The sequence below is a fragment of the Lolium perenne genome, chromosome 3 (assembly GCF_019359855.2).
Source record: "Lolium perenne isolate Kyuss_39 chromosome 3, Kyuss_2.0, whole genome shotgun sequence".
NCBI classification, from domain to species: domain Eukaryota; kingdom Viridiplantae; phylum Streptophyta; class Magnoliopsida; order Poales; family Poaceae; genus Lolium; species Lolium perenne.
In genome coordinates, this window is record NC_067246.2 from 42,061,057 (window position 1) to 42,075,401 (window position 14,345).

General features: G+C 44.1%; 2 protein-coding genes and 1 non-coding gene across 6 annotated transcripts in view; 1 reads left to right on the top strand and 2 right to left on the bottom strand.

Moving 5' to 3' along the window:
• The first annotated feature begins 655 nt into the window (after window positions 1–655).
• LOC127340672 (protein EXECUTER 2, chloroplastic) lies at window positions 656–5,666 on the top strand. Its single transcript, XM_051366409.2, has 10 exons — window positions 656–1,110; window positions 1,284–1,349; window positions 1,970–2,076; window positions 2,166–2,247; window positions 2,340–3,059; window positions 3,725–3,845; window positions 3,919–4,070; window positions 4,147–4,221; window positions 4,476–4,568; window positions 5,147–5,666. Exons 1-10 carry the CDS (start codon window positions 763–765, stop codon window positions 5,246–5,248), a joined length of 1,866 nt encoding a protein of 621 aa, XP_051222369.1. The 5' UTR covers window positions 656–762; the 3' UTR covers window positions 5,249–5,666.
• Window positions 5,667–5,993: 327 nt separating this feature from the next.
• On the bottom strand, window positions 5,994–6,066 carry TRNAE-CUC (transfer RNA glutamic acid (anticodon CUC)). Its single transcript has one exon. It is a non-coding gene; the product is annotated as a tRNA-Glu (tRNA).
• Window positions 6,067–7,255: 1,189 nt separating this feature from the next.
• The window catches only part of LOC127340671 (protein BREAST CANCER SUSCEPTIBILITY 1 homolog), a 46,669-nt gene continuing 39,579 nt past the window's right edge, over window positions 7,256–14,345 (bottom strand). Inside the window, exons 1-11 of one of the 4 annotated variants that reach the window (XM_051366407.2) lie at window positions 13,822–14,120; window positions 11,013–11,161; window positions 10,569–10,739; window positions 10,369–10,442; window positions 10,009–10,198; window positions 9,825–9,928; window positions 9,454–9,549; window positions 9,129–9,252; window positions 8,749–8,917; window positions 8,491–8,627; window positions 7,256–7,942 (exon numbers count right to left, since the gene is read on the bottom strand). In XM_051366407.2, coding sequence (XP_051222367.1) covers window positions 7,619–7,942; window positions 8,491–8,627; window positions 8,749–8,917; window positions 9,129–9,252; window positions 9,454–9,549; window positions 9,825–9,928; window positions 10,009–10,198; window positions 10,369–10,442; window positions 10,569–10,739; window positions 11,013–11,161; window positions 13,822–13,903 — 1,620 coding nt within the window. In that variant the 5' untranslated portion in view covers window positions 13,904–14,120 and the 3' untranslated portion in view covers window positions 7,256–7,618. Of the gene's footprint in view, window positions 7,943–8,490; window positions 8,628–8,748; window positions 8,918–9,128; window positions 9,253–9,453; window positions 9,550–9,824; window positions 9,929–10,008; window positions 10,199–10,368; window positions 10,470–10,568; window positions 10,740–11,012; window positions 11,162–13,821; window positions 14,121–14,345 lie in introns of those variants that run through there. The other 3 variants (XM_051366405.2, XM_051366406.1, XM_051366408.2) reach the window with 3 other exon arrangements.

Below are 14,345 nucleotides of genomic sequence, written 5' to 3' on the forward strand. Positions count from 1 at the left end.
ATTAGACCAACACCATAGATGAAAATTTATGTTCCACGGCGGGAGTTGACAACGTCGACTTAGGTCTGTTCTTCGTTCTTAAAGTGTTGCATCGAAAGAATGGCGACTTAGTTGTAGTTTTTTTTCTTTGTTTTTTTGGAGGGGCTTGATTTTCTTTCATTGAAAACAAAAAGTACACAGTATTATCACATACAATATCTTTTTGATGGCTGCCAGTGAGCAACTGGTAAAAAAAACTAGAAGTCCATGCTTGTAGTTCGCGAGTTAGTTTTTCGAGGATTTAAATGAATTTTGAACCATCGGTTGCGTCAGTTGTACTATTCTTCGACAAAAATTGTCTCGGATATATACTTCTATCGTGTCTTACCTAGATCACATCTTAACGGTCTTGCTAAATTCTCGGACAATTTTTAGCAGCTGAAGATATTGATTTCCCAAAAAAAAAAAAGCTTGAGACATCGACTTAAATACAAATTTGAACTAAACTTAACTACACTTTATTTATTTTTGAGATGCACTTAACCACACTTTTGTCTTTTGTTGCAGTAACTACACTTGTTTCTTTCTCACCTTTCTCACCAGCAAAGCAAGCAAAGCTACCTGTGTCCCGCAGCGGCCGGCCGACTACCTCAGCCTCAGGGGAGGAGGAGGCTCACCGGCCCCTCCCGATCGCCACTTCCCAATCAAATCGCGCGACCTTATCTATCCCCTCTCTCTCCTCTTTCTCTCTCTCTACCCCGCGCCCCCACCACACCAATCCCCATGCCCGCCGCCTGCGCCACGCCGGCGGCGGCGCGGCCGCCCCTCCCGGTCTCCCGCCGCCTCCCGCCGCCCTCCGCCGCGCACGTGCTCTCCCGCCGCGCCGTCTCCTCCTCCACCACCGCCTGCCGCTGCACCACCGCCTCCGCGTCCCCCTCCGCCTGGGACTGGACCCGCTGGAGCCGCCACTTCGCCGAGGTCGACCAGGCCGAGAGCTACGCCTCCGTCCTCAGCTTCCAGCTCGAGGAGGCCGTCGACACCGAGGACTTCGCCGAGGCCGCCACCCTCAAGCGCGCCATCCTCGAGGCCTCCGCCGACGACGCCGTCGCGCACGTCATGGCAGAGCTCAAGGTTACCCACCGAACCTACCTCCCCCTCGCCCTTACCTCCTGCTTACCTCGATTCCGCGATCGCACCCGCCGATTTCGGGTTCAGATGCGTATCGGCTCCCATCTTCTATTGCTACCTAGGTTTATTCTTCCCCTATTTTATTTTGTCTCCCTCACTCGTTTCGGTCCTCGTAGAGCGCTATAGAGGAACAGCGCTACCAGGACGCGTCCAGGCTGACGAAGCTCGCCGGAACCAGCTTGGTAAGTCACACTATTGCATCTCCATACTTTTTGTTACTCCATGGATTAGAGGAATCATGTGTACGACCTGTCATACTGAAAAACAGCTAATACGCATGGCAAATCACCATCCCCGACTAGCAAGCTATTGGTCCTAATAACAGTCATGGCTAATGATAGCACCCTTGCTTGCCGATTCTTATACATACAAAAAGGGACCGAGATGGCTGCTCCAAAATTAGCCAAATACTGATTTTCGACAATCCTTAAAGGGGTTGTTGGTCAAAGGTCATTCTGATTCCATCCAACTAAAAGTGTTGTGGTCGCCTGGTAGGGACAGATTCTAATATACATGGTAGGGCCTGTCATGTACTCATGTTGAAAAAAAAAACTAATATACATAACAAATCACCATCGCCAAGTAGCAAGTTGTTGGTCCTAATTAATCATGGCTAAGATGATTTTCTTGCCCGACGATTATTTTATGCAAAAGGAACCAAGTTGATTCCAAAATTAGCCAAAAACTTCAGTATATTCAGTAGTCTGTTAAGGGATTGTTGGTCAAGGCCCTTTTGATTCCATCGGACACCATGTGCAGTGGTTGCCCTGGTCGGCACCGGTTCTAACAATTTCTTTTTCAGGTAGGTTGGTGGGTGGGATATGCCAAGGACACTGATGACTCGATTGGGAGAATTGTGCGGATAAGCCCTGGTGTTGGGAGATATGTTGCTAAGAGCTACAGCCCAAGGTCCGCTTCTTCCATTTTGCAACTTTTGTTACAATCCAGCAAGTCTCCCGATAATCTTCAACTGTTATTCAATACTTAATATGTTGCAGGCAATTGGTCACTGCATCTTCAGGGTCTCCATTATTTGAGATATTCCTTGTCAGAGACGAAGACGAGACGTATACAATGAAGGTGCGCTGATATATTATGATCTTTAGGCAGTTAAGAGAAACAACCTCTGTTGTGTCCAGATGTGATATTTGTATTTACAAAAAATTAGACAGGTAGTACACTTGCGACCAACAAAAGGAACTTCAAGTACATCGTCCATATCATCCACAGCTACAGAAGACCCAGTTAAGGTGGAGAGTGGAAGTTCACTGGAAAGTAGTGCTTTACCTGAAGGTATTACAGAGGAAGCAAATACAGATACTACGCTAAAAGGAACTGAAGACGTCGAGGAGAAAGTACAAGATGTTGGAAGAACCAAGGAAAGTGGCGTTGAAGGGTTGAAAAGTGTTCTGAATTTTTTCAAGTCTCGAATCCCCGAGTTCAAAGTTCAAGTAATAAATGTAGATGTGCCTGAGGAAACTGAATTAGTCGCAGATTCATCAGAAGAATTAGTGCAAGATGATGTGAAGAGCACATCAGAGAGTTCATTGGAAGAGCCTAGCACTGAGGAATTTCAGGAGGAAGATGCTTCTGATGAAGATTCAGACTCGAATGATGACAAGAGTCCAGAAGTGAAGCTTTTCATTAGTGGAGTAGTTCACAATAAAGATGATGCTGGAGCAAAATCCTATGTTCGAGTTCCTGCTGAAATTAATAACTTGGAAAGGGACTCCTTTGAACTGTACATTCCTGGAAAAGGTTCTGATCGGGATCTGGCTGAAACAAAGGCTGCAAAACAGAAAGTCGCGGATATGGCTGCTAAATTAGCATCAGAGCTCATGCCCTCTGATGTTGCAAAGGCGTTATGGGGTACCACCAAGAGTTCTTCAAAGGTAAGAATGGCACTAATTTAGCTGTACATGGCAGGTACTTATAGAGTGAACTTGAGATATGCTTGAAAAGTTTGTTCAGTTTCATGAAATCACATAATATTAATATTTTGTTAAAGCATTAATGGGACATCTGTCATTTGCTATTTGTTTTGTACTTTGTATTTACTACATCTGCTTATTTAGGAACTAGGAAAAAGTCGCTGATACAATGGACTGCTATGTCAGTATGTTGTATACCTCCTTGCTTTCAGTCAAAGCGAATTGTGCCCTTTCCCTGGTGGAAAAAGGTCAGGTGGGAAGATATTTAGCTTGGGGGCTCCAAGGACTTGTACTAGCCTAGCGCTGCCAAACTGGTGGTCTCTGGATTTTGACTTTTTTTTTTGCAAAATAAATAAAATATGGAGTTCTAGTTAATTCTGTCTGCATCGTTTAGGGCTTAACATATTTTTCTCCTTGGATAGCGGCGGTACTGTCAGAGGTTATTTGCTTCAGAATGGGTCATTACTCAGGAAACTGTTCAGTTTCATCCATTCTATCCCAAATTTGACTTGTCTGGCCCATGTTCATGTGTGCTGTGGTAGTAGCTGTCTATTGCCCACCAGTTCTGTAAACCATATTCCTGCTCAACTAGTCATGTCAATTGAGAAATGATGTACTCACTGCAGATAAATAAAGAAGTTCAGGAGCTTTTAAAGCTTACGTTGAGCAAGGCCAGAGTCAAGCTGACTGAAAATACCATTTTTAATCGGATCACTACGGACTCAAATGGCTCAGATCCATTTAATGGTAAAGTTTGCTCAGTTAAGTTGATGTCCTGCTGCTTCTTAGACTGACAGGTGGATTCCTTGTCTACATTTAGGTCTCTATGTAGGAGCATTTAGTCCATATGGACCTGAAGTTGTGCAGCTCCGTCGAAAGTTCGGTCACTGGAATAGTACTGATGAAGTGGGGTTTTTCGAGTATGTTGAAGCAGTTAAGTTGACTGGTGATCTTAGTGTCCCTGCTGGACAGGTTAGCAACCATTCATTTGGTTTATACTTTTGTAAACAGTCTTGCGTTGTTATTTAACTCATCAAATGTGTTACAGATAACGTTCCGTGCTAAGGTTGGGAAGGGCAGCCGCCTTGAGAATCGTGGTGCATATCCAGAAGAGTTTGGTGTGGTAAGCCTAGTTATGCAATTAATGTGTCTATTTTGGATGTTTGTCTATATGACATGTATTCTATGATGATTCAGCTTGGATTCTGTCAAGTGAAACTCATTTTCTTTAGGTTTAATTTTCAGATCCGTCCAAGCACATTAGCATAGTGCTCCTGAGCATAGATGTATATATGTTGCATGCAATATATTTTTTTTTTGCGAAATATATGTTGCATGCAATATATTTTTATTCTAAATCCATTTGTAAAATTTCAGACTGCCAGTTATAAAGGCCAAGGGAGAATAGCACAACCTGGATTCAAAAACCCGCGATGGGTGGATGGTGAGCTATTGGTGCTCAATGGGAAGGTAAAATAAATACCTGACACTTTCGTTTTGTATGTGCAGCACCACGCTGAAATAATTGTACTATTTAGAAGCTGTCAAAATACTGATGTTTTAATGAGTTATATCACCAGCAAACAAGCTTGTTTGCTGAGTGAAGAGCATTTTTTCCGAAGTAAGATTCATTTCATGAACAGTATTTGATTATTTTGGGCTCAGCTTTGGATCCGTTGAATTTTCTATTCAACTGGAGGAAAATGAACAAGTCATAAGAACACTATACCTTTTGAAAAGATAAGATTAGTCCATCTGTGATTGCAAAACATTGTTTTTCTTGCTGATGGAACAAAATGTGCTAGCCTTGAATGGTTAGAACTGACTAACTCCAAGTACCCAGAATTTTATCTGGTGTTACCGTCAAGTCCAATTTGCATAGGCTAAGGTGTTCGGATAGTCATATGAAGGAGGGTACAGCTCCCTGCCAGTGCGTTTTACTTTCTTTTCTTGAACCACTAGTGCAGCTCTTGTCCAACTTAGTTCACAACAATGATTTTGTTATGGAATAACATCGCCCTTGACATTTTGTTTGGCTTCCTTTGCAGAGTGCGATCCCACATCTCGGTGGCGCAGAGCTCGGTTTCCTGTACAGCGTGCCTGAGCAGAGCTTCTTGGTTCTGTTTGACCGCCTTACACTTCCAGAGTGATGAGATTGTGTCGAAATGAACCGATTGTCACATGCAGATTGCGTGAACACAAGTCGGAGAGGCTCGTCCGATTTCGGGCGATCAAATAGGGCACATGCGGCTTTCTCTGTCATCATAAGCGCTCCCTGGGACAGTTGGATCCTCGTCCTACCTGACAGGAACCAATCGGTTAGACATTCTTGAGGTTATAGAGAAAGCTGACATGTTCGTTCCTGGGAATGTGGTGTATTGAGCTGTCATATGATATACACAACCTTAGGCTCCAAATGATGTGGTATAGATACAACCTGGCATGACCTTTTCATGGGTTTCTTTGTTTGTTCATTTGAATGATAGGTTGGAAACCAGTTTTGGTATTGTCCTGATGCTACAACAAATAAAGTTTATATTCATCGAATAATAAATCTGTGATCAACAATGGCTCAAGGGTTGTCCAAGTGTTGATCTTGTCCATTCAAATGATGTGGTATAGATACAACCTGGCATGACCTTTTCATGGGTTTCTTTGTTTGTTCATTTGAATGATAGGTTGGAAACCAGTTTTGGTATTGTCCTGATGCTACAACAAATAAAGTTTATATTCATCGAATAATAAATCTGTGATCAACAATGGCTCAAGGGTTGTCCAAATGTTGATCTTGTGCTGTGCAGAAGACCATCGAGTTACTTATCTAAAGAGATCATGCATTTCTCTTGACAAAAAGAAGATAGTGCATAGGCTGCGACGTTAAAAAAATGGCAAAAATTCCGTCGCCGGGACTTGAACCCGGGTCTCTCGGGTGAGAGCCGAGTATCCTAACCACCTAGACTACGACGGAGTTGTTATCCATCTCGGTAGGAATTTTAACTACCCACATAAATACGAAAAAAACTGGTCAGTGCAGTGATAAAATAGGAAAATTTTGGCTATACAAACAGGATTATCATTGGTCAGCTCACATTTATACTATGGATGGATCATACTCCAGTACTAGCTAATTAGCTATCAAGCTGGTCCCTCGTCTTGAGCATAACCTACGCAAATGTCAATGTTCTATTTTCTGATCAATAACCATGTTAAGGTCCCCTGTCTGATTCGACCTTTTCTTAAAAAAAAAAGGATTCGACCTATGCACATGTCAAATGTCCTGTTGCCTTATCAGATCTCAACTCGGTTTCTCTTTCCTTTTCTTTGAAGACAAGGATCTGAATTCAGCGCCTTCTCTCAGGTACTAGACTAGCATCCTAACAAAACCCTTATCAGAAAGTGTATGTCTAGCTACTCCTAAATAGCATCTAGATATATCTAAAATTTAACAAATCTTAGCCAACTTTCGTGGAATGGAGGGAGTACTATATTTGGTCCTGATTTACCCTGCTAAACCAAACCTAACCTAGCCTAGCTAGTAGTTTTCTTGTAGGTGTAAACTTGGAAGTAATCGTGCTTCATCCTTTGTATCGATGTGCCCACTTTTTTGCTTGTCAATTTAGGTACCTGAATTCTAGTCCTATGTTCTAAAGATACCAAGTCAGTGTCCTCCCTGCACCGTGTCTGTAAGCATACTTGTACTATCTTTCGTCCCGAATAACTACCACTTTATCATGGTAAATTTAGGTGTGTGCTATGTGATGTGAGTAATAAATTGTGGCAAGCCACCACTATGACAACTAACGAAGCACTCGCTGCAAACCTAAACTTAGGTATGGCAAACTTAGGGCCTCTTTGTTTCTAGGAATTCTATAGAAATATTGGAGGATTCCATTCCTTTTTTTTTTTTCCTTTAGAGTTTTTTTAGGTTTGTAAGATTGAATCACTATGGTCTATGTATGCAATTCAAAATAAAAAAAAATTCATCGAGTCAAGCCTCTTTTAAATTTTCTTTGTTTTTATGCTAACTATGTATGCATCTAAATCCTTTAGGAGAAATTCCAACATATAACCAAATAACTTTTATTATAGATGATTTTTTAAAATTTATTTCCGGTTCAATGTAGCCCGATATTCACTAATGAGCAACACGATTTAAATAAGCATAGATAAACATAACACATTTCACATTCCACATTCTTTTGTCTACCTGTTACGATGTCAAACATAAGATGTTGCCGAACAGAGTTACTTACTGAGACTGCACAAATTGCACATCTAGATCGCTACACGATGGTTGTCCAACGGCAAGTGCCTGGGCTGATCAGCGACCAATCCATCACCAAAACAACAAGAATACATCGAAGCCATCACCCCCGCAAAAGCTGACTATTGGAGTGAGTACCCTCTGACGTTCACAATCTCTAAACTGTAACCACCCCCTCTCCCCAGGACCTATGCAGGCTAACCCCAAAAATCCCTACTAACAGGGCCAAAAACTAGTTCTGCCTAAAGCGCAGATTTCAAGTAGATATCCGTTCCAGGATCCGCACATCATAAGCCGCGATAGCGCCATACAGACTCCACTCGCTGATCACCTGCGCTCCTGAGTCCTGGTACTTGACGGCCTCCTCCATCTCCTTGCCAAGATCAAGGCAATAAGTGGAAGCATAGACGAAGTATACCTTGGCTGGATTTCGGTCCAAATTCTCCTGTAATGAACATGGGCTCATTTCATCTAGTACCTGCCCTTCGGCGGCTACTATGAGATCTTTTATGTTTCCGGTGTCTTCTGGCTTCATGTAGGCGCTGAGTAAGAAATGAAGTCCTGAGAACAGCTTTGGTGCCTGCAAGCACCATTTTCTCATCATGCAGGTGTAATGATACACTTCTCAGGAGATGAGTAGCAGCTATAATTGGGAAGACATATAGCAGTAGAAATGCATTCGATATATTACTTTTATTAGATAATTGAAGTGCACTCATAATAATGATTTTTTAAGATAAATGAAGTGGGCACAAAATAAACACTAACACATTATGATTTGTCGTACTCTAGTACACAACATTTGGGATGTCACTCCGAAATAGAATTTGTAAATTATTTTGCTGGATGTAGATGCAACCAAAATATGTAAATCTGTTTAGCACCCAACTTATAAAAAAGGTTGTTGGTAATATATCGTGCATAAACACCTTTTTTTTTTTTTGCTAGAGATCCACTTTAAGCCTTCGACATTAAAAAAGCCTCTCTATAAACACTTCAATAGATTTTGCCCAAAAAATGATAAACCAATTCCCCGAACTTATGCATATGGCAAACTGCAATCTGTTTTCACTTTTTAGTAATATATTCGTCTCTATACTGATGACAGAAACAGAGATCTACACATACCATTTCAGTTGCTTCAGCTCTTCCTTTCTTTGGTCCATCAATCGATGTCACCTCGTAAGAAATTTCTGGACCTGGAATTGGCTCTGCCAAGCAAGTTTTTGGACGTGGAATCGGCTCCACTAAGCAATCCACAATCCCTGACACAGGAACATGACCCAAACTGCTTCAGTGAAGGGATAAATAATATTCTATGCGGAGCTACAATAAGTGTGATTAGACCAGCATCTTATTACAGATGTAAGATAGATTAACACTAACATCCAGCTGTAACAACCCATTTCCCAGAGAGTGTTGCCATCAGGACCTCATATGATTCATTTAGAGATTTACTATCAGCACCTCTACCCACAATAACATGAGTCACATTTTTGTCCCATTCCTCAACCAAGGTTGAATTGGTCAAGGAAGCAAATTCCTTGAGGGAATCCTGCGACAAACATAAACAATTTTTTCACAACATGGTATAGAACAGAAATTATTTCGAAAACTAGCAAATCATCTATAATTTAAATTTGACCATAAAGTAGGATTGCTCCCAGAAACATTATTTTTCCATGAACATGTTTGCCAGTGATCTTCAGATATATCAAAATGCTCCAAGAAGCAGGTATGGTTTGCTGTTATATCATCTATGCTACCTTCTCCGATGCACTTAAAACTGAACCGAGTAGGACCCATTGATTCACAGGGGTTCTAGAGTGCTTCGTTTGTTTTTCTTCTCTCTGGTAATCGGCAGAAATTCCTTCTATGTCCGAATATTGACTGTAATGATGAAAAACAATGCAAATTATAGAAGAAAATTAAATAATAACGGTAATAGGCAGAAAATATTTCTTTGTCTGGACATTGACTGTAATGGAGAAATACAATGCAAATTTAGAAGAATATATTAATGAACATTTGTTTCATATCTGATCAGTATCCTCTGCACATCTCCCAAGAAAGCTAATAAAGACAGCATACCCCTGAGGCAAGGAAGAACTCGAAGTGTTCAGCTGATCTACTTGTTGATCTTCCCTTCTATAAATGACATGCATTACTTGTTTATCTAAATATTGACTAGAACAACAAAATAAAAGGAATCAATGAGAAGATGAAAGATTGATGGTTAATCAAACAAACAGGCCCATCTCCAATATGGGTAAAGAAAGATAACCTACCCGAGCAAAGAAGAATATAATATAACAAGTGGATTTATTTGTTTATCATCCATATGGCGATTGATGAAAATTTGTTCTTTCGCTAGACAGTGTCTTGAATGACTAAATATACATCACTTAATTATAAATGAAGAATTATTCAATTAAGATGGAGACTGAAAAAAAATCACATACTTCCGAAGGATGGGCGAAGAAATGTTACTTTCCATTATTGGTGAGCTCTCATCACCTGGTAATGGATCGGATTTATGCTTGGGGCACAGAACATTGAGATATTTCTTCAACATGAAAGATAGACATGTCAAAATATCACGATTTATATAAATGGACCAATGACAAAGTATACTCAGAAGCTTACAACATCCCAACGGCATTTTGGTACCATCATCCTTGCACATGGAACATGATAAGTTTGACCGCACGGTTCATTATAACAACCAAGAGCTGCTCCTGGGAGGTTGCATCTGCTGCATTTCAATCTTGAAGCACGACTGATTTCCTTCTCCATGTTAACAATAATATCACCATTGAGATATACTCTTGGGGCCCTTCACAAGTATAAGTAGTGAAGGCAAAATATTAAATATTATATCAAACAAAAAGTATACTGTGAGATTAATAATATCATGCGAAGAATGAGAATGATTGATGAAAACTGTGTGATGATTCTAAATAGATAAAATTTAAATAGTTAAATATTTCCCATAAAGAAACTTACCAGTACATGCACTTTTTATGGACATAAATGGTATTGGTTGGGTTGCCCTCATTGGTAGACACAATCCTTCCATTCTGATATTGTACCATCGGACCATGAAACTAAATAAGGAAAAGTGAATATTTTGGGGCCAGTAAGAAATAAGAAGACTTCAAAGGATACTTTTACTTGAGATATGCATATGGTGTGCAGCACATTACCTCCTCACTAGTTCTAAATGAATGGCAGAAAACACATTCATCTTCAAATAAGTTGATTGGTGTTGGCGGTCTCAATCCAGTAGTACCTTCATTGACTTCAAACTTGCCATCTTTCCCCAAACTATTGCGTATTTTAGTGTTACTTGCATTAACACCTGGTGACGCATTGTTCTATAACAAAAAAGCTATTCGCTCAGAATGTTGAATGCAAAATTTTACTCTATGTAATTTATCAATGAATGGACTGTCAATTCTATTAAATGGTAGCTATCTCCAGCCCTTATATATGTGTAATAGCATAAAAATGCACCAGCCACTAGCGTGAAAGCTATGTTATACTTTTCTATGCATAAGTAATGCTAGAACCTGCCAGGATTTGGGCAAAGAACTATGTTGAAAAAAGAACATATTTGTTTCAAAAAAATAAAAGAATGAACAAAGTACCCCAGCAAGACTTGGTTTGGTCTGACAGCTGCTTTGACTAGCCATTGCCTCGTTCTGCATCTGTCTTTGTTGCAGGACCTCAAGATTGCCATCGTCAGTTTCTGTTTTTATGTTGACCATTGTGCTGGTACGAGTAGCTGACTTGGTATCTACAAGCATGGAAGTGGTGACTAAGATGAAGCTGAAAGAAACTACTGAACAGCCGAACAGGGCTTGTTTGATCATAATTGTAAGTAATAACTATCTAAAGGAACTGAATAATGACATGATATTTTTGCAAACAACAGTTCGTTGACCAAACTAAACTTAGGTTGCTAGTAGACGGGTTGTTGTGTTTGTACAAGTGTTATTTTTTTTTTTTCCTTCCTTTTTTTTAGTCATCCGGCCACATCATGGCATTGTTCTTAATAAAAAGATACACAAGCTTACACATGTTCTAGGAACAACAAAGAAAGAAAAAAGATGACTCGAGCTCTAAGACGGGTTACATGTCATCAAGGCCATTTGAAAAAAAAAAATACTTCGGCAGATATAATGAACGCTAGTACTACTCGGACTCGGACACGGGTGTCCGAATCACACTCTGATTCGGATGTACGATTCTACAAAGCTATTGGGACATGTCAAACAACACTCTGGATTTAGGGTGTTTGATGCGGCAGAAAATTCCAGCACTAGCTAGCTAATAACACGCGCATTCCTTAGTAGAAAAATCCAGCTGTGTCGTTACAATGCAGCCTGTATTTATACACAGATCAGTAGGAAACTAGCAATCATGCTTTACCATTCTCAGCGAGAGTTTTGCACACATCGAATTCCGGAGAAAACCTAGCGCTCTCGCGCCGCTCCCGCGAGCGGCCGGGAGCCCGTGGCGTCGCCCCTCCCCGAGGCCCCCCTTCCCCTTCCCCTCCGTCTCGCCGCCGCCAGAGGGCGTCGCCGGGCAAAGCCCGTGCGGCGCCGGCGGCGGCGGGGCCCCTTCCCCTCGCGCGGTGGTGGCGGCGCGGGCCACCCACGGCCGGTGAGGGCGCCGCGCTAGGCGTCGGGCGCGGCGGCGCGGATCCTCGGCGTCGGCGTGGAGACGGCGCATCCCTGGCGTGCTCGTGGCGGCGGTCGCCTGGCGGAGCGGCCCCGGCAGCTCCGGCGGCTGCTGGTTTCGGGCGGCACGAGCTCCTCTCTCGGCGGGCTCAGGAGGACGAACGTGGTCGCCCCGTCGGCGTGCTGGTGGCCCCCTTGGCCGGCGACGACCCTGTGTGCCGCCCCAGGATGGGATCTGGCGCCTCGCCCAGATCCAGCCCCGATTCGTTCGGGATCTCCGTTTCGGTGGGTGCGTGCAGTGGTCAGGTGCGGTGTGCTGCCGTGGTTGCAGGCTTGGCCGGCGGCGGTGGCCTGCCGGTGTTGGTGAGGGTGCTTAGAGGCGTGTTGGCTTTCCCACGGACCGGCAGGGGCCTGGTGCCATGTGAAGCCATCGCCTTTCGTCCAGATCTGGTGTTGCCGGCAGCCACGGGGGCTGTTGGTCTACCGATCCTCCAGAAGGGCTCTCTCCAGTCAGGTTCGATGCTTCCAGGCAGGGGGTCCGGTGTTCGCGCTGCGAAGGTCTACTCGTTCTCTTCCTTTTCTCCGTTGAGCTCTGAGCTGGGACGCCGGGGCGGCGGCCCTGGAAGGTGGGAGTCATGTTGGTTGGCGGGCGAGCCAATGACTCTGGTGCTGGCTGGTTACCACGGCCGTGAGGGCGGCGTGGTGGTCGGCGAGTCGAGTGCTGTGGGGTGTAGTTGGTGGTGATGTTGCCAAAGGGAAACCTTTGCCCCTCGGGCCACGGCGGCGGCGTCCGCGGACGGCGTTCCCTTGTTGAAGGCGCCGTGAGGCCAATATCCGATCCTCTACTGCGTCCGGGTGAAAACCCAAGATCCTCGGATCGGGCGGTGGCGGCACTCCGGTGTCGTGCTCTTCTTGAAGACACCGTCTTGGAACCCACAACGCGAGGCTCACCGATGGTTGTGACGGAGGTGATTCTTCGGCGATCTTCGGCAAGGCTTGCTCCGTGCCCCTTCCCTTGTCGAGCTTCCTTGGCGCTGCTGTTCGGTTTGTGCGCAACGAGGGTTGGCCCCCGGTGGTGGTCGGCTTCCGGTGGCGTTTCTGCGACGGAGGAGGTCTGTTGAGGCGCGCGTGAAAATGGCTCGCTCTCGAGTGAGCTTTGGCTGAGCTCGCTGTTCACGCTTCCGGGTGTAGCTTCTTCGGTAGTTCGTGTGGGTGTGTGGTGTCGTTCTGTAAGCTGGGTTCAACACTTTGTACCGTTCTCGCCGTTGGTGGCTTTGTTAATTCAAAGTTGGGCACTCGAGTGCCTTTTATCTAAAAAAAAAAAAAACCATTCTCAGCGAATAATTTACCTGCCTTGGAATTCGTCGAGGGATAGAAACAACAGGTAAACTGTGACGAGGGCGGCAAGTTTGGCGCCTCAAACCGATCTTCGGCGAGTAAATACTATATAATAAAGGCTGCCTATAATAATAAGTTGGGTAAAACGAAGATGTTGAAAAGAACTTGGTTCAAACGAGGAGCACTCAAGGCAATACTCAGGATCACGCCGCCGAGGCCAAGAGACTAGAGAGCTTGTGTAGTCTAGTCGGATGCATAATGTGGTAGCGGCGTACCGCATCTGAAAGTAGCAGTCTGAGGGGTTTGGGGAGAACTGGGAACACGGCTTTCAGCGGAGGAAGGAATAGGAGACCGATAACGTACTCTGCCACCGCAACAGACGCGAGAGCCGGCCGGAAGCAAGAAACTAGATCGAGGCGGGGAGGAGAGAGCAAACCTCGGAAATCTGCGCCAAGTGGCCGCCAGCCGGCCGCGGCCGGACCGAACCCCGGGGGTGGCCTCCCTCCGCCGCAGCTCATCACGTCTCCGTCGGTCTGCACGTACGCCCCGCGGCTACGACGACGACAGTCTCATCGGGATGCTGCGACGAGGGGAGAGGCAGTAAATGGTGAACTGGAGGCGGGTACGGCGAGGAGGAAGAGAGCGCGGCGCTGGGTCGTGGGCGCGCGGGGAGCGAGGCGACGAGTGATTTGACACCTGACAGAGGAGGGGGATGAGAGGGGCAGACGCGCAATGTCAAAAAGCTTTGCATCTTTGCTTGCGAGAGGATGCCTCTCCTTGGTACGTCTCCTACGGGTACTATTTTTTTACTCCCTCTCCCATAAAAAGTATCTTAATTTTCGTTTCAAAAAAAAGTATCTTAATTTTATGTATTAAAATTTGGATATAACTATTTAATAGGTAGATACATCTAAATTTTGATAGATTTGAGACACTTTTGGTGAAATGGAGGGAGTACTA

Excerpts from the sequence above, each read along its gene's own strand:
- LOC127340672 (XM_051366409.2), top strand. The coding sequence starts at position 763 with ATGCCCGCCGCCTGCGCCACGCCGGCGGCGGCGCGGCCGCCCCTCCCG. Across the intron at positions 1,111-1,283 it reads ACGTCATGGCAGAGCTCAAG|AGCGCTATAGAGGAACAGCG; the intron begins GTTACCCACCGA and ends CGGTCCTCGTAG. Across the intron at positions 2,248-2,339 it reads ACGAGACGTATACAATGAAG|GTAGTACACTTGCGACCAAC; the intron begins GTGCGCTGATAT and ends AAAATTAGACAG.